General features: G+C 40.0%; 1 protein-coding gene across 1 annotated transcript; it reads right to left on the bottom strand.

The window, feature by feature from the left end:
* Positions 1 to 5993: 5993 nt before the first annotated feature.
* Pka-C1 (Protein kinase, cAMP-dependent, catalytic subunit 1) lies at positions 5994 to 7432 on the bottom strand. Its single transcript, XM_018447413.1, has one exon. The coding sequence runs from the start codon at positions 7247 to 7249 to the stop codon at positions 6188 to 6190; it is 1062 nt and encodes a 353-aa protein (XP_018302915.1). The 5' UTR covers positions 7250 to 7432; the 3' UTR covers positions 5994 to 6187.
* Positions 7433 to 19749: the final 12317 nt, after the last annotated feature.

The raw sequence follows: 19749 nt of genomic DNA on the forward strand, positions 1-19749 counted from the left end.
AGATGAAAAGCAATGTTAGAAAAACATCGCGATATTATCTAAATCGAATAAAGGAAGAAAACGATATGGATAAGTTTATCGCGGAGAACAAAGATTAAATTAAATTGCGACAGCGCGGTACTTAAAATATAATTATCTCTATTCCGTGTTATGTAAAAAAAAATATAAATTCTTGCTAAACTAGATTCCGATAGCCGAGATAAGTAATAGTTGCATAAGAAAGCAATGCAGAAATGCGAATTAACGGTTTTTACGCTATCGTTTTATGCGATGGAAAAGTTCAATCGCGGATCGTAGAAAATGCGATAGCGAATTACCTGAAGATGCTTGAGATTATTATTGACAGAGCGATTGCTATCTTGAAAATACAAGTACTCTCGATGGCTGAAGAATAATCGCGATATTGAAAAAAAAAATAGAGAATGCTCGATTCGAGTAAGATTAGTGAAAGAGCTTCCTCTAAAGAAATATCATATATTCGGATATAGAACACTTGTCTCTTTGAATCGGAAAATAAACATAAACTAGGCTCCTATTCTTGAAAAGAAACGTATACAAAAAATTAGGAAAATGCTATACTATACGTATGTTACACTGTTAAAAATTTCATGAAATTTAATATACTTTTAAGTTACACAATTTGAACTTAATTTCATGACATTACATTAAATTTAATGTATTTATAACTGAAAAATATATTTGTGTACATGTATATGAAATTTAATGTATTTTTTATGAAACTTTATGAAATTTAATGTACACGTTCATTACATTTAAGTAACTATTGTAACTTAATTTTCAGTTCAATCATTCATTACTTTTAATTTCGTTCATAACCACGAGCTTTATTTACATGTAAAGGAAGCTCATGATCATATTTCTAACAGTGTATAGTATTTCTCTAATTTTTCGTATACGTTTCTTTTCAAAAATAGAGACCCTGTTCTTAATTTGGATGCGTTAAATCTGGACTTCAAATCCATTCGCTACAAATAAAATTTTATATAGTATTGAAACCTGAGGACACTTTTAAGTTATATATCTCAGAATCTCTTTCAAAATAAATAATAACGGATCTTCTAAATTATCTGTAATTAGAATGTAATGTATAATACAATTGGATTAATTAATTAAAATTCAAATATTAACACATGTGTTCAGAATTCATAACACGATTATCACGAATGTGTGCAATTAGAACGAGTTACGTAATTAGGACGACTTCTCGTGATATTACTCAGAAATGAAGAACCGAGAATAATACAAAATTAATCTCTAAGCTCGAAAACGAGAGTGGAAAAGTAAAAAGAACGCGAAAGATTCGAAAAACCTATTATTGAAGCAAATAACTTGTATCCGTTTATCGCGACCGTTACACTCGAATAATAACTACAGAAGTAGCTAGCAACGCTATTTCGTAGAACTACACTGTTAAATCTATAGTGTCAAATTTAATTTAACGTGAGTCGCCACTGCTCCTACTCAATCATATCGTTATTTTATACAAAAATAATGATTATATTTGACACTATACAGTATCAATTTAATATAAATTAAATTAACACGATATAGAGTCAAATTTAACTATCGTTTTGGTAAAAAATAATGATATATTTAGTAGGAGCAGTGGCGACTCACGTTAGTTTAAATTTGACACTATAGATTTAACAATGGCATTATATTAATGCAATCTTGTTTCAAGTGGCTTAGTTCTGTTATACTTAGTGTTCCAATTATTTCTTCAACATATACGTGTAACACATGTACATGCAATACATACATATATGTAATACATACATACATACATACATACATATGTACATGTATATGTGAGCGTATAGGAAGAAAGATATAAAGCAGGGGGATGTTATCTCCCTCCCTCTTTTTGATCTATCGTCATTACCCTCGCATGAAATTACCCTCGCATGTGTAATGAATGCACCGTCTATCTTTCTGTTCGAATCGCTATTAACTGGAGACTGCAAAGATTCACGATATATCCTATCGCATCGATCAGCTGATCGCTCTCTCACGACCTAATAATTTCCCGGTAAAATTCCGATCTCGTTTAACGCGCGGAAGGATGCCGGCAACATCGATACTCATCGTTAAATGCAAATCTTCAAAGTCATACATAAGTGATTGGATAATTTCCGACATTTCCAATATGAGATTCATATTATTATTATTATTACATTAGAACTTTATATTACTATCATATTACTTTTTTCAGTAAAACGCAAAAATTTGATACGATGCATAGGGTGCATCATCTGTGAATCAGTTCGTTTCACTAAATAGGGGGCTTTGAAAACTTATATAGTCGCGCGACATTGTAAAGTTCGTACTCGACTCATCGCGAATGCTAAAAGGATATAAAAGTTTCGTAACGTCAACTTACATGCCGCATTTCCTCCGCATTGTCCGCGCGCGTGTTAGTCCATCGCCGCTGAATCGATACCGGCCAGTTACGTCGCGCTTCTGGCCTGTACCCAATCCAATCCTGAACGACCGTTTTACTCATTAACGAAACTTCGTCTATCAACGATGTTGACATCAACGTGCGAAAGTGTTTTACGTAGATCTCGAAAGTCGATCGTTCTCAGCCTGATCTTCCCGAAAGAGAGAGAGAGAGAGAGAGATGATCGCTCGCGCGTGGCTAACGCCAACTCCGATCGTATAAAGCCAGATCTACATAAAACGCAGAACGCGAGTCGCAGGTCGCAAGCTTCTTGCGTTAGCCAATCTCGAAGCGTCACTTTTAAAATTGACGCATCGGATTGGTTGACGCAACAAGCTTGTGACTTGCGAATCGCGTTTTGCATCTTATATAGATCAGGCTTAATCGCGACCACCTTTTGCTATCCGATTGAACGATTTTTTTCGTCAAAGTGCTTCATTACCGCGATGTTTATTAACCGTCCGCTTGCAATTATATTTTTACTCCCTCCGTCTGCATTCTGATTCTTTTTTGTCCAAGTTTTTTTTATTGTTCGAAGCTTTAAAAAAAATTCAGGATTATATTACCAAATTCGTTTCTTAACTTAAATGTTAAAATCTTTATTTAATAAAAATTGAAATTTGAGCAGAAATGAGGAAAAAATTTGAGAGTGAAATATCGCTTGTGCCAAAAAAGACCCAAGTTGCAGACAAAGAATCCTAATTCGCTTCCGGTTTAACACATTTTACGATGTCCTACATTCTCCTGCACTTTTCCATCTTATTCTATTATGTTCTTGCTATTGAGCTCATTAGTCAGGGTTACGTTTGTTTTCCTTTCGTTATGCGGTTGTAACGAGTCTTTAAAAATTCAATGATACGAAGACATTTACATTACGACGACATTGACGACGGTATTATCGTAACACTTGCGCACACGTTAAAGCTCGGTTTTACGAGGAAATTGTTAGCAACCTAAACTGTTTGCAATTTAAGGAGATTGTAAGGGCATAAAATACATACATTAATATTTAAACAAACTACGTACATAAATGAAAGTTCGTAACATTCTGTTTTTATTGAGCAAGATATTTTTATAGATCATTAATTTTATTTGTTATTATTTTTACTGTTATAAAAACAATTTTTACAACAAAATTTTTAAACAAAAATTTTAAAAATAACAAAAATTAAAATTTTTTTTATATAAGTACTTTAAGTATTAAAAATGACTTAAGCAAAGTTTCATTGAGTTTCACCGATTAGTTTATAACAAATAAATATTTTGTTTATTTACCGAACAATTAATGTCTGCATCTCAATGTAATTTTACAATTACACAAATATTCTTGAATTCAAGTACTTATATAAAAAAATTGAGATTTTTATCATTATTTTATAATACATTTTCATATATTTCTATTAAAATACAAATTTAAAAAATATTACTTTTTATTGAAATAACTTTTGATCCAGATGGTAAAAAAATTTGAAAAAATTCAATAATTAATTCTTTTGTATAAATATTTTATGAATTCAAAAATATTTATGCAAAATTACATTGAGATGCAGACATTAGTTGCTTAGTAAATAAACAAAATATTTATTTGTTATAAATTAATCGGTGAATCTCAATGAAACTTTGCATAAGTCATTTTTAGTACTTAAAATATTTATACAAAAAAAATTCAGATTTTTGTTATTATTTTTAAAATTTTTGTTTATAACAATAAAACTAATAACAAATAAAATTAATAATCTATAAAAATGTGTTGCTCAATAAAAACAGAATGTTATGAACACAGCTCTCACATGTAAGTAGTTTGTTTAAAGCGTAAATATTAATAAATGTGTTTCATGCCCTTACAACCTCCTTAATAGCCTCATTCCTTCTAATATTTGTGTTGTACGTAATAAAATATCCTTATGCTCACGAAGTAAAACTGGAATACGGTAGATACTATCGCCTCGCGAGCTCTCTTCGTATACAACAATTTGAGATGTATGTTTCATACTCGGTCTTTATTGCAGAACTAAACGTTTAATCTTCCGGTATATGTATAATATAACGTAGATAACAAGAAACACGTCGAAACGATGCAAGGGATTAAAACCGTTCTGCGCAGCGTGCGGATGCAACGAGTTTCGACGATGACGAGCATACTTATAGATATCCCTGGCTTGTCTTTTGCGCGTATAGAGAAATATTCCTTACACGTAAATTTCACCGCAGATATAAAGAAGTCACGTGTCTCCTCCAATTGGCCCGTCATCGGCGATTGATGGAAAACGTGTTTCATATATAAACATTATTTTAGATTATCGTATTTATATGTTTATTTTATGTGTATGTGTGTGTGTGTGTGTATGTTTTTATTATGTGCGTGTTTGTACATGCATGTGTGACGACTAGTTGTACAAATAGTATGGATCATACTCACGACGAGTACGCGCATCGTACTTTCATTCCCTTTCTCTCTTTCTCTCTCGCACAATCTCTCACGACGAATAAAGAAGATAAGAGACAAATAGATAACGAACGATGCACGATACGACTCTCTTCGCAATGTGGTACGGTACCTCCTTCTCGATTCGAGTGCCGTGTGTGTAACACGAGAGAAAACTGAGGGGGTGAATGAGCGATGGAGGGCGGAAGGCGGGTGCTTACCGAAGAGTTGGCGAAGACACCGGGGAAGGGGGGAGGGAGAGACGACGTTGTCGTATGTGTAGGAGGGAAAGGGAACGGAGGAGATAGGAAACGTCGTTCGCAAAGACAACGAGAGACTATATATGTACAAGGTAACTTCGGTACGGTGACATTTCCGACGCTGATAACAGTTAATCATTGGGAACAAACTTTACACACGGCCTCCTCCGTAAACCGGATCATAAAGCTTTAATAGATGGCAGAGGACACGGGGGGGGGGAGGGGGAGGGCAAGGGTATATAGAGGAATATGAGAGTGGCGAATGGATACATACATATATATGTATGTATGTATATATAGTATACAGTCGTTTTTATTACGTTACTGAATCGATTAACCGGCTAAAAAAAGAGACTTCATGTAAAAAGTGATGCTGGCGTGTGACGTCTACTACATACGTAACAACAAAAGTTATGTGTGTATATAATTTTTTGGACGCTTGAACGCCAGCGTGTAAACGTCCCATATATCAATCCGCGTCGCGTTTACTCTCTTCCTTTTCTACTTTTGTCTAGCGAATTCGGTCGCGAGACGCAACAAAAAGACGCGCCAATTGCCACGTGCTCCTTCACATACTTCTCTTCCTCTCTATCTCTCTTTCTTCCCCTCGAAAATAACACACCCGGAAGAGTTTCTTCCAGTATATCGCTTACGAGAAACTTTGCCTCAGGAAAAAACTTCACTCCCGTTTCGCCTAGTCAACAGCTTTCATATATTACACGCGGATACGCGCGCTGATACACACAGATGCACTCTTTTCTCTTTCTCTCTCTCTCTCTCTCTCTTTCACTCTTTCTCTCCCGCTCTTTTACTCTCCCTCTCGCTCGCTCTTTCACTCTTTCTCTCCCGCTCTTTTACTCTCCTTCTCGCTCGCTCTTTCTTTCTCTCTCTCTCTCTCTCTCTCGCAAAAAAAAGCGAATCACCAACGTGACGACGGCGATGACGAAGAAGCGCCGTGCCGCGTCAGCCCGACGATGAGGCGCGGACACGACGTGCGTATCCACCTCCGGTTGCGAGCAACTTGCCGACCTGGCGCAGCGTTCAAAACTCGGCGAACTCCTTGGCGCACTTTTCCGTCAACGAGATCCTCAGAGTCTCCTCCTCATAATCGTCGAAATTGCTGGTGTCGCCTGGTCCCTTGCAGCGCGGTATGAACGGCGCCTCTATTCGCTTCTGGAAGACGGCTATCCAGTCGGTGCTGGCGAACCACTTGTGGCCCTTGATGTCGTTTACGCCCGCCTTGAGGTTGCCGTACCTCTTGGTGAGGTCGACCTGCAGCAGATTGCGCAGTAGATCCTTGAGGTCGGAGCCGAAGTGTGAGGGGAAGCGTGGCTTGCCGCTCACGATCTTCTCGTAGATCTGGATCGGCTGGTCAGCGAAGAATGGTGGATAGCCAGCAGCCATCTCGTAGACCAGCACGCCCAGTGCCCACCAGTCCACCGCCTTGTTGTAACCCTTGCTGAGAATGATCTCGGGCGCGAGGTACTCCGGGGTGCCGCACAGAGTCCACGTTCGTCCTTGCACTCTCTTGGCGAAGCCGAAATCGGTGACCTTGAGGTAGCCCTGCGAGTCGATGAGCAGGTTCTCCGGTTTCAGGTCCCGATAGATGAGGTCGAGGTAGTGCAGGTACTCGAACGCGAGGACGATCTGAGCCGCGTAGAAACGCGAGTGCGGCTCGGAGAAGCGGCCGACTTTGCGGAGATGGCTGAACATCTCGCCACCGGGCACGTACTCCAGCACCATGTACAGGTAAGAGTTGTCCTTGAAGTGAAAACGCAACGATACGAGGAACGGAAAACTGATAGCTTGCAGTATCCTCTTCTCGTTGAGCGTATGCTCGACCTGTTTCAGCTTGACGACCTTCTGCTTATCGAGGATCTTCATGGCGTAGTACTCTTTAGTAGGTTTGTGCTGGACGATCATCACGCGACCGAACGAGCCGGTACCGAGGGTCTTGATGCGTTCGAAATCGTCCAAGGCGGCGGTGTTGGTCGGATTCTTCTTCCACTTGTCCTCGAACTCCTTCTTCGCCTTGTCGAGGAACTCCTTGACGCTCTCGGCAGCGTCGACCTTTTTGTTGGCGGTCGCGGCATTGTTACCCATTTTAGATGCCGCGCTGGTGCCCGTGTCTGCCAAGGCAGCTTCACGGGCAGCTTCACGGGCCTTCTGCCTCAGGTAATCCAGAGGGCTGCTACGTCTTCGTCGGCGTGCGTCCGCGTCCGCAACCGCCGATGAGCCTGCCAGGGCTCCGGTGAGCTCCGGTCTTCTCAGAATTTTTGCTACCTTCTAACACGCGCTGTCGATGGTCCAGACGTCTCTCCCGCGGGTCACGCGACACGCTTCCGCGCACCGACAATGATTGTTGACGATAATGAAGACGGAGTCTTTCCCGTTATTGTCCTCGCTCCTAGAGACCGGGCTGGACCTGGTCTTTTCGGGGGGTGGGGGGAAGGGAGAACCGCGCGCGCGGCACTTTGGGGACACCGTCGAAAAGAGGTGATCTTAGGGAAGAGAGACGGAGACGGGTAGTTACAACACGCACACTTCGCGCGAGTATATTATCACACGGTAGAAAAAACAGGCCACACACAAAACACACACACGCAAGGGGGGTAAGAGAAGCGCGCGCGCGAGCGCGAGCGCGACGCGAGAGAGAGCGGCACCCTTTCCTCTCTCGCTGTCCCTCTCTCTCTCTCTCTCGGCTTCCTTCCCTGGCTGTCGCCGAGTATATTCCTCCCGGCTAACGTCACCACACTCCGCGAACGGCGCTCGCCCACATCAAGCGAGACCGAGTGAGAGCCAGAGAGAGGGGGGGAGGAAGGCGAGGGAGAGATCTCTTCTCCGTCGTCGTCCTTTTCGCGAGGGGCTCCCGACTCCCAGAGATTTGCCAAGTCGGAAAAAAATGGGTCAGCAGCGATCCTCGTCCGCGGCTCGCGCCATCTTCTCTGTCAATTGTACCAGTTTGTCGTCGTTGTTTGGCGGTGGTGACGGCGGCGGGATGCCGTGTCTCTCCTCTCTCTCTCTTTTTCTCTGCCTCTCTCGTTCTCTCTCTCTCTCTTTCTCTCCTTTCTCTCGCGTAAAACACACGATCCGTCGGTCGGTCCGACCTCGAAAATCTCGTCTATTCAACCTGCTCCGTTTTGATCAGAGCAATTAAGTGTCTCGCCCTCCTGCCCCCGTGTCCTGTGGCCGACACGAGCAAAGTCACACAGCACCAAGTTTCACTTGCACGCGAAACGGCACGAAGGAGAGCGAAATCGCACTCGCCGACGTCCTGACCGACCGAACCTCCGAATCGTTTCTCTTTGCTATGGTATTCACTCACCCAGTCCTCACGTTCCCCGCGGTTGCCGCGTTGCAGTCCTCCTCGTGATGTTCGTACGGAGAGACGAGAACGGGAAGGTGTCTCGTCGTACGAGGATACTCGATACTGTTCGCGGACGCGCACCTTGTCTTCTTTACACCCCGGCACGTTAATGTAAATCGAGCGCGCGACAAAACGGGGCGGCACAGTCGATATTGGAGCTCGCTCACGGCGGTGAGATCGCTTCGCGTTTCCCGGCACGTCGCGTCGTGTCGCGTCCACGGAGGCGCACACGGCGCTTCCAGAGTAATGTGTTACGATTGTCGTCGGCGACCAGCGACGGCGACAGCGATGACGTCGACGGAGACGGCGGCCGGATGGGTACAACCGTGTCTAAAGATGGCGACGCGACTCCTCCACCGCTCGTACGTTCGGGGGGGTTTTTCGCACGAGTGCGAAAGTGACGAAGTGCCGCTCTAGGAGGCGAGAGAGCTACTGTGTGCCGCGGGTCAGCTGTTGCTTCCACGCGCCGCCGAGAGATGTAGCGTCGTACGGACGGCGCGCCGAATCGGCAAGTGCTGCTGCTGACGGCAGCGCCCGGAACTGAGCCACTCCGAGCCGACCCGAAGTTAGCCGAAGATCGAAACCTCGGCGACGTTCGTGCAACGTCATGTGATAACGCAGTACGCACGTAGACGTATAGAATCGGAACGACGCTAGCTTATTCTAAGGAAGCATTTAGACGAGACTTGCCGACGTTATTTTAGTGTTATTTAAACATTATTTTAAAATTCAAAGTTTATATCGCGATGTTACTTTTTTAATATAAATTTTTACGACTTATGTCCGCGTTTCTATGTAGATTAAATTAATTTTGACCGTTTTTCAATGTATATACCGCCAGTCCTGAAATTCTATAGTATACGTAACGTGAATTATATATTTTCAGTATCGAATATGGCTTTAATCTCGGTTCAACTTATTTTTTTTATCCTTTTCTCTCTCTCTCTCTAATTCGTAAATTAGAAAAAGATTAGAAAAATAGGTTGAACCGAGATTAAAGTTAATCTACATTGATAGAAATAGACATCATTGATGTTAAAATCGTAATATGAAGGCAATCATAAAAAAATCAGAAAATAATGTTTCGTACACATATACGAATATTTGATAATAAAAATTAAAAATGTCTGTGATTATTAATACCACTATTTGTATTTAAGAATACATTAAACATATTTTTTAACAAAATGCAAAAGTTATCGAAAACCTACTTAGTTTTTTCTAAATTTAAAAGTAATACAAAAAATTTGACAACGGAGAACCTGGATCAAAAATTATTTTAATAAGAAAAAGACGTTTTTAAAAAATAATTAAAATAAAATGAGAAAATTTTTATTTGAACTCTTAATGTCCATATTCAGGACGCGTTACTAAAGATGTTAGCGCGTGTTTTTGTCATTCTATCTTCATCGTTCATTAGACAAAAAACAAGGATAGAATGATAAAAACACGCACTAACATCTTTAGAAGCACGTTCTGAATACGGGCCTAAGACTGTAGATAATTAAATATAAATATTAACTTAATCGAGCTGTTTCACGCGGACGTAACGTTCATTTTTATACGGAGAATACAAATTTCTAATTCCAGCCATTTATTTTTGTAGAGATTATACATCTGATATATCCTTAACGTCTCTCTAATCACATGGCAACGTTATTAAGATTGCGGATTACAAGTATTTGTCATATTGTTACCTAATCGTGCGCCGACAAATGCTTTTGTTATCACAGAATGTTATTTCCAGAGTAAAGAGACTTTTCTTCAAGAGGACCGCCTATCGAAATACGCTTAGGTTTGAAAACAGCCATGACCCCGTTTCGTCGACATTCCTAAACGTCTCTCTTTTCAAAAAATGGGGACCGTTCGGGGCCCCGGAGGTGTCTCGAGCCAGCCCTGAATCGCGCAACGAGCTCCAAGAAGACGATTGTGTCATGTTCCTCGACAACGAGAATGGCACTTCTCTGAGTCAGCCGACCGAAAAACTTATGTCGTTCCGTCGTCAAGGTTGCTTTTAAAATTTGGAACCGCTGTAATCACGCGCGCGCACACCGGCGCGACCGCGCTTTTTATCTAACTCTCTACGCAGATAACGTCACGCGAATTCCCGCGCGCCTTCGCGACTTATCGCTCGGGAAACGCAACGTACTCACGAAAGCGCAGACACATGCGTAACCACGAGAATTATCGTCGGCAATCTAATGCCGTGCCCGATATATCGTTACGCGCCGCGATAAAATTCCTCTCTTATCCTCTTTCCTTCCGAGATACCGCTGAGCAAAATCTTTCTCTGGCGTTGTACGTGCCACACTGTAGATACTTCTCATTGTCATTTGTACTTCCAGTTCAGTTATTTGCATTCTAAATCCAAAAACTTATTTGCGAATTTGGTTGCAATTGTGGTGCGCTCACCACTAAACGCTAAAAAAAAAGCATTGTACGCAATGTTACTCTCGAAATTTTTTGTAGTGAAATCACACTCCAAAAGAGTTAAAATACTGCCACTATTGAAGAAGAGTGAAAAATTTGTATTCTTGAATAAGAGTGACAGATTTTCACTCATTTTTTTTTTAGTGAAATTTCACGCTTTTAAAGTGAGACTACGTTTAACGCACTGATAAAAACAGTTTTAACTGATTAAAACAGTGAAAACCGTTTTAGTTAAAACCGGTGTTGGTGCCTGTTTACACGATCAGGCGTATTTTACCTCCAAAAATAAAGTAGCTTTATAAAACCTGATACGGAACTTGAGATGAAATATCCTTTGTTATTTTTTAACCTTAACGTCTAAAGTTTGTATCACATCGAATTTTGATACGTTAAAACTGATTGAAGCCGTTTACATGGCTTTCTTAAAACAATTTAATAATGCCAAACCTGTTTCAGAAGAGGTTCGGATTTACTAAAACGGTTTTAATAACATCTGCATTAAAGGACGTTTACAGGACATCTAACACCGGTTTTAACTAAAACGATTTTTACTAAAACGGTTTTACCAGTGCGTGTAAACGTAGTCTGAGATTCATTCCAAAAAAAGGAGTAAGATTTCTTTCCTTTGGAATAAATCTCACTCCAAAAAAAAAATAAAAATCTGTCACTCTTATTCAAGAGTCAAATTTTTCATTCTTTTTCATTAGTGGCAGTATTTAACTCTTTTAGAATGAGATTTTACTCCGAGAAATTATAGAATACTACAGCGGCCCCTAGTTGAGCAATATTATTACACAATATTTGATATTGCACAAAATTATTGATCATTTAAAGATTATATTGATATCTATTTTTTATTGATTATATTTATTATATTGATATTTATTTTTTATCGTCTAAAGGAAACATCATTAATAAACAATTGTACAATAATATTGATCATCTGGAAGCCGTTTAATGTCTCCATGTAGATTAGAAACTCTATAACAGAGTCCAGCCACGAGCAATTTTGTCAAAACGAGAGTGAAAAGAAGGATATATGTGATGTCTCTTTTATATATGCTATCTTATTCTAACTTACTGAAGTTGACAAAAATGACGGTCAATTAAAAGTTTAACATGGCCAGATTCTGTTACAGGGTCTGTTATACGTGGTCTACAACAGGCAAAAGCAGTAGTGGATTAAAAAGTATAGGCATAGAAATCAACAAATCATGGTCGAATGTAAGGAGGATAGTCAACTATGATTGGTTGATTTTTACGCCTACTCCTTAATCCACTAATGTTACTGCTCATTGTAGACCAAGTATAATATAGGTACGTAGATTAACTTTCTACCAACGTAGATTAACTTTAATCTCGATCTTATTTTTTATCCTTTTCTAAAACGGCCCCTAGATGATCAATATTATTGCACAATGTTATTGATCGTTTGGAGGTTATATTGAGCCTCCGAACTATTAATTTGGAATTGTTTAAAGAAGGTATAAATAATATTAGTACACAATAATAGAGTACACAATAATATTTATCATCTAGGGTTGCTTAATGTCTATTTCTACCAATGTAAATTAATTTTAATTTCGGTTTAATTTTTTATTTTTTTAGTTATAAAAATTAGGAAGACATAAAGAAAAAATTGGAGATTAATCTACATTGAGAGAAATGAAGAAAATAGACACAGTGTGAAAATATGTGTTTAAATAATGACATTATAAATTCTATTAAATATCATTATTTAATAAAAGTTTCAGCTGACAAATCTCTTTACGCCTCTATTCGATAACTACAATTCCTATTTCTTTCGACAATACAAACGTTCATTCACAATCCTCTCTCGTAGTTCTTTGTCTATTTCTCTTCACTCTCTTTAATTTAATTTCTTATGAGATATCTTCCTCGCCAGTCAATTTATGTTGAGATCAAGCTCCATGGAACCCGAGAAAACAGCTCGCGCGCTCTATATCGTAATAGTATTTCTTATCTCAGGATTATCAAATTGGGAGAGGTCGAGCGAGTCACATTCACGAATACGAACAATATTGAACAAGCACTGAGGCACGACTTATACAATAATTTTGCGAACGACGCGTACTGCCGCTTGAAAGGTTTCATCACGCCGCGGCGCTCGAAGATAAAACAGACCGACTATTGTACGAATGAAATCGATCGTTCTAATCCAATACACACGCGAAATCATTAGACGAATACCTCTTCCAGAGTATTTATGTAAGAGCATTATTTTCATTATACCTCCATACGCTCTTTCATGAAAACGTCAATCGTCCGAAATATTTCGTCCGTTGTTTGTTCGTTTCAGTGAGAGAACTCAGTCGACAGAGAAACTGAAAGTAACATAAATGTTATAATTTCGCATTCCACAATGTAACTATTATGTAACACTATGTTATATTACATTTATATTGTTGAGTACGAAATTATAACATTGATGTTACATTACTTTTAGTTTATGTCGACTGGGAATAAATATTAAAATCGGTCTTTACGTAAAGACCCTAGAAATGTTGCGTCGCCATCGCGATGCGGAACACCGCGGTCGGAAGATAACAGACGGGACTTGTTGCTGTCAGTCATGTCAACGCGGGAACCGGTTCGAAAGCTTGGAAAGGCCCGTCGAATAGACTCGCGCGGACGGTCGTAGTAGCGCCAAGAGTTTCGACGGCAGCGTGATGGCGACGGCAATGACGACGATAGCAATGGCGGCGTCGTCGTTGTCGGGCGTCGAGCGCGGCAACGCCGTCGAGCTATTAATAATGATCGGATACTGAGTATCGCGGTATCGAACCGTGGTAGATAGAGGTGTACGGAAGGTTGAACACCCGCTGACCTGTGATAATCCTTTGCCGATTAGTTCCCAACTGTAGACAGAGGCGGCGCGATTTTAGAACGGTCGACCGACGGGAAAGCGCCAGGCAGGCGGGAGAGAGAAAAAGAGAGAGGAGGAAAGATACGGAGCAAGATACTGAGAGAAAGAAAGAGAGAGAAAAAGCTCGGGGATGGAGGTGAGAGGATGGGCGAGGAGAAAGACGGGACGTGCCCGCGAACCGGTTGCTCGCGAGTCAAATAGGTGCGACCGGGTCAGGCCAGCTCAAATACACGCGGTATTTTCGTGTGTAGTACCGCCGCGTTATGAATAAAGCTTGGATAAAGAAAAGAGAAGAGAAAAGGTAGCCAGGCGTACAAATTTTATGACTAAACCGAGAAATTTATACCATCAAACGGTTGATTAATCGCATCAAATCACGATAAATATCGGGTTGAAACGAGCCGGTCAAATAATTAATATAATACTCCAATATCTTGAAAGCGGACAGATTTATGATGACTTGTGATGGAACTCTCGGAAGCAGGAAGGAAAAGATATTATGTGAAAATGAGATAAGAATCTAATCTAATAATTAAATCGTAGTTTTCAGCTATGTGTTACGAGAACTTTCTTTTCACGTATACCGAAAAGAAAATCTCGTAATATATAACTACCAAATATATTTTGATTAGCTAATTGGTGCAATATATTTTGTAAATATTACCAAACTTATAATAATAGTAAGCAACCGTTTGGTAATAATTAGAAAAGTAAGATAATTATAAAGTAAAATTGGCGTTTATAGTTCGTTTTGATATTAACTGAATATTTGATTGAAATTATTTCATTAAAATTTAATAACATCTGGATTTGATTATTGTCAGACTTTTTCAGAGATATAAATTTATATAATTATAAGTAAAATAGATTAATAAATCAATTAAGAGAAAAATTCCTATTTTCGATCAAAACGGATTTTATTGCTTGATGATATTTATATGCAAATTTGCAAATACATTTTTTTCAGTTTTATAAGCTGCACGTCGATTCGATTTGTCGGACTTGAAACTCAATATCACAAACTGAAGCTGGAAAAAATATCATAAATATTGATCAGTTTAATAATAATGCTAATAAGCAATCTTAAAACACCGCAAAGAAATATACTTAAAAAATTGTCAATAGTTTTTTCCTGCGCAGCAATTCCGTATAATTACTGATAACAAAAAGTAAGCATTTATTATCAAAATTACTTTATCTAAGTTCTGGGTGATACGATTGCATTTTGTTTGTGTTTCATGCCACGTGCCCGGCATCGCGGAGATGATCCACACAATTTGCATATATACCACTCTTGTTTGCGTGTCCCAATATCGTCGGTGATACACAAAGGGCTTGTGGGAATCCGCTTGTACTCTTGTTTAGGGTTAAGCTTGGTCTGATTCTACCCTACGAGATGCGCGCGTCCACGCGCTCTCTATTGATTCCATGACCCGAAGCGGCGAGCCAATTTGTCGAAGGGAAGCACGTTTTCCTTAGATGGAACATCTCGCCGATAAAAGATGGACTCTCGGATCCAATTTTCGCGAGCATAATCGAGGGGATCAGTCTCAAGATTCTCAAACGACATCACGTATACATTATTCAATAAAGAGATGCGTGGGACACCTTCTCTTAACGACTTTTCCAGTTTACTTTGAATTCTATTATACAAATGAATCGCATGGCGCTTTCCACCACTTAACCGTCTCAACCACATAATCGATAACTCTCTCGTTGTGTATAATCTAAAGACTCGCAGCATAATATCTAAAGACGGAATCTGTCTTTTTAAATCGAGACTATATACTTGCCCTCGAGAGATCTTAATGTACCGTTTCATTATGCAAATTTATTTAATGGCTTTCTTTACGCCTCGCGCACGCTTTCACGCGGACTTTGCATAGATCGCGATCGTCGTGAAAACGCAATATTCTGCGCGTATCCTTGGAACGGTATTTATTCGGGGCGCTATTAATAAGCGTATTCGTATGTAGGCCCCACTGGAAATACATGTCGATCCCCGCCAGTGTATTTCCATTTCTAATTCTGATCATCCCTCTCTCGCTCTCTTTTTCTCTTTCTCTCTCCCTGTTATTATTATTGTTATGTATAAAAAAGATATCTGTAATATTTTCTTTTTTTACTAACTGTTCAATAGCTATGTTTTATATTCTTAGAGTTAGAGCTTGTCCTAGAATATCAATAAACGCTTTATCTATCTATCTCTCTAATTATATCTAATTATTTCAGTTTAACTATATTACATTATATTATATTATATTTTATTAACCCTATAATAATCGAAAATATATATATATATATATATATAAAATACAACGATACAACTTTTGTATCGAGTTCTTAGTACTTGAGAAGATCTCATCTTAAAACGCATAAATAAATCAAGCTCTCCATCTCTCTTTGTAGCGAGAACATAATAAGCGCGAGTTTCCGCGTCTTGGAAACCTAGACCCGAAAGTGCATGGTGAAGTGCACCTTAATAAGAGCGACACCGGTGCGAGGCGGAATTCAGTCCAGCGAAATGAAAATTTAGATGCGCGCCGCTATCTTTAGCAGTCTCGACACAGTGACGGCAAAAGTGTTGCCACAGGCGAATATAGGTTACTGTCGTCGGAATAGATCGCGGTCAGGGCAGGCGCGTCCGTCGACACCGCGCCGATGAGAACCTTGGTACCCTTATCGGGCACCTACTTTCGTGCGAGTGCCGACCACCGTAGTGGAAGCGGTCGCGTATCGACAAGGCGAATAATTCTCATTACGATCAACAAAGCAAATATTGTTAATTTATTGCGACGGGCCGCTTACATAAAGAGCGCCCGAAAGGAAGAAGGGAAACAAGCCGCAATCACCGCGAATTTCATTCTCGACGGAAGCGCGTGGGAGACAGCCGAAAAGAGAGAGAGAGAGAGAGAGCGCACGGACGGAAAGAGCGAGAAAGAGACAGGATGAAGGGAGGGAGAGAGAGAGAGAGAAAGCGCAACAAAAAAGGGAGGAACAAAGACAGGGGAATAGACAGAGAGAGAGAACGCGCGCGGACGCGAAGGAGAGCAAGAGAGAAACAGCGAAAAGGGGGAGGAAGGGGAGAGAGAGAGAGAAAGAAAATTCCCCTCTTGCTACGGGCGCACGCGTATACGCCGCACGTTGCTTTTCCCTGTGAAAGTTCTGTCGAAAACTCCGTGCGGATCCGAACGCGGAGGTAAACCCGGAGCGAAGTCGGTATCGTCGAAAGATGCTCGGAAGGAGGCATCTGGCCGCCTCGTCTCACCTGCGCACGGTGCGCGGCAGCTGCCGCTCGGCTCCGATTATCTTCGTGCTTACGTAGACTGCCGGCACGTGTGCCAGAACAAAAAATATATTTACGGAACGGACGGAACGGCACGCTTCGCAAGCGTGGCACGGCCAAAAACTTGCGCTCGCGCGACGGCGATTAAATAATAAATTATCTCGACCCTTTAGGTCGCCTTCGATGGACGTTTATCGGAAAGATATACCTATTATTTTCGAAACGTATACGTCCTCCAATATTTCAAGCAGAACGAAGTCAAGATGACATCCAAACGGCGTCAAAATGACTATTAAAAATCATTTTCCGAGCAATCACGCGATTCATTTTAATATTATTCTAACGTTAACGTGACCCGTTGCTCTCAACTTGGAATTTTTTTATATTATATTTTTCACAAAAATTAAAACAAAATTGAGTAAAGGTTTTATTACTCGGCTTTTGTATTTATCGTAAAGATATTGAGTATGAAATTAGCAACTTTCATAAAAGTACGATTATTGAAATAATCGTATTACGATGAAATAATTATATACAATAAAATGACTACGACTGTATTCCAAAATTCACTGCCAATGTTGAAAATGTATAGCACACGTAACGTAAACTGCAGATTTTCAGTGCTGGCAGTGAATTTTGGACGACAGCCTCGTCTTGAATTGAGTGTCAAATCTCTAGGGAAATACTTATATACATACATATATTTCTTCGTGATGACCTTTTTCTTCATCGCAATAGATACTTGTCAGACAGTAAATATAAGGTCCAAAATCGAAACGTAAGACATGTGTCGATCGCTTTATGTTTTCGACTTTACGTCGTCTGGATACTTATCGAAGAAAGCGGAAGCCTAGGGACGTGGACGGAACCTGTTCCTAAAAAGAGATCGGTCCGCTCGAGAGGGCAACCGATTTCTCCGGCGAGCGGCGAAAAAATGTTGCCACGAGGGGAAATCTCGCGTTTTATCGAGTGCCCGAAAAGCAACCTGTAACATGGACGCGAAGGCGGTGAGCAGCGATGCGCCGCTCATCGCGCACCTTTCCCGTACACCGGAAGCGCTGCCATACCGCGAAACTTCTAGAACTTTCCCAAGAATACGGACGTATACGCGATCATCGAGGACGTGGCGACCTTTTCTCCTCGTCGACCGGAGCGAAACAACGAGTCACGACCTAATCGATATCGGCGAGTCATTCTCAATGTGACATAAAGTCGGATGTTTTTGCACGAGGCGAAACACGATCCGTTTGGTGTAAAATAAATACCGACCGACGCGCGACCGGAAGCGCGCGCGTATTTTTTCGACGTAAGGTGGGATCTAATTGGACGAGCCGTAAGGTGGGAAGAGAAGACCGTCCGGAGTGGGGGAAGAGGGGCAACAAGGAGAGTGGGGAGATCGTCGAGACATCGAGATGATGTCGCTGCCATCGCCCGAGCTTCGTGCCGCGAATAATCGAATGGCTGCGTTTGCGATGTTCGTATTCCTCTTATTTTCTCGCTCTCTTTCGATCGCTTTCGTTGGCGTGGGTAGCAATTGAACGCGTTTCCGTCGATGCTTTCGCGATCTCTCTCCGTGATGTCTAATGTACTTGGAAGCCTCACTGGCTCTACTCACCTCCGCCGATTGCAAAAGCACTCGAGAACCAGAGATCTCGACGGTTTCACGATAATTCTGATATATTCCAAAAATGCCTGCGTTAACAGGATTGACATGCCTGATGCGAACGATAATTTTGTAGATATCGCACACGAAAGAGAATCGCGTAATGTGTGGCGGTAAAGACCGAGGCACCTTGAATAAGACATGAGCAACACAGAATAAATATAACGGTTTATCCGCAATAAACGTATTGATGTGTAGGAATGAGAAATGGGATCGATATACCTTCATTTACAAGTTGATTTAATTTACGATATTGTGAATGCGGAATAATACATCTTGTTACCGTTGACATTTTTTATCTTTATAGATAGAAAAGAAATTAATTCTCTATTCGTTAACAAATACATTGTACTTGGCGTACAGAACAAATGAACACATTACATTATTAATTCGTTATTTAAATTTAATTATTCCATTAAGTATTCAATATTTAATCAAATTAAAATTGTATTTGTTTTTTTTAATTGATAATTATATTTAAACTGTACAAAGTATATGGATAGATATTACATATTTTATATATTCTTTTTTATCACGTAAATTCTACTCTATTAGATATAAAATATTTGTACATCAATACATAAAAGTGTATTGATGCGACATTGTATGTCATAAACATTAAATCTTACTTTACTGTATTTTTTTTGTTAGAATTATATTTGAACTATTTTTTTTGTCACATAAATTTGATTTTGCTAAGGTATAAAATATTTAATAAAAATATAATGCGACATAATACGTTATAAGCATTAAATATTATTTTGTTACATTTATTTAATAATTAATAAGAATATTTGAACTACAAAGCAGATTGGACATTACGTCATTTATTCATTCCTTTTGTCACGTAAATACGCGATTCCGTCGGATATAAAATATTTAATATTAAAAATATAGTGGTGCGACGACATCGCGTGTCACGAGCATTAAATATTACTTTCCCAGTTGTTTCTAATATTTCATTTCCCAT

The sequence above is a fragment of the Mycetomoellerius zeteki genome, unplaced genomic scaffold, assembly GCF_001594055.1.
Source record: "Mycetomoellerius zeteki isolate Tzet28-1 unplaced genomic scaffold, Tzet1.0 scaffold20, whole genome shotgun sequence".
NCBI classification, from domain to species: Eukaryota; Metazoa; Arthropoda; class Insecta; order Hymenoptera; family Formicidae; genus Mycetomoellerius; species Mycetomoellerius zeteki.

What these genes read in the sequence shown, in the direction of transcription:
- Pka-C1 (XM_018447413.1), bottom strand. Translation starts at nt 7,249, where the DNA reads ATGGGTAACAATGCCGCGACCGCCAACAAAAAGGTCGACGCTGCCGAG.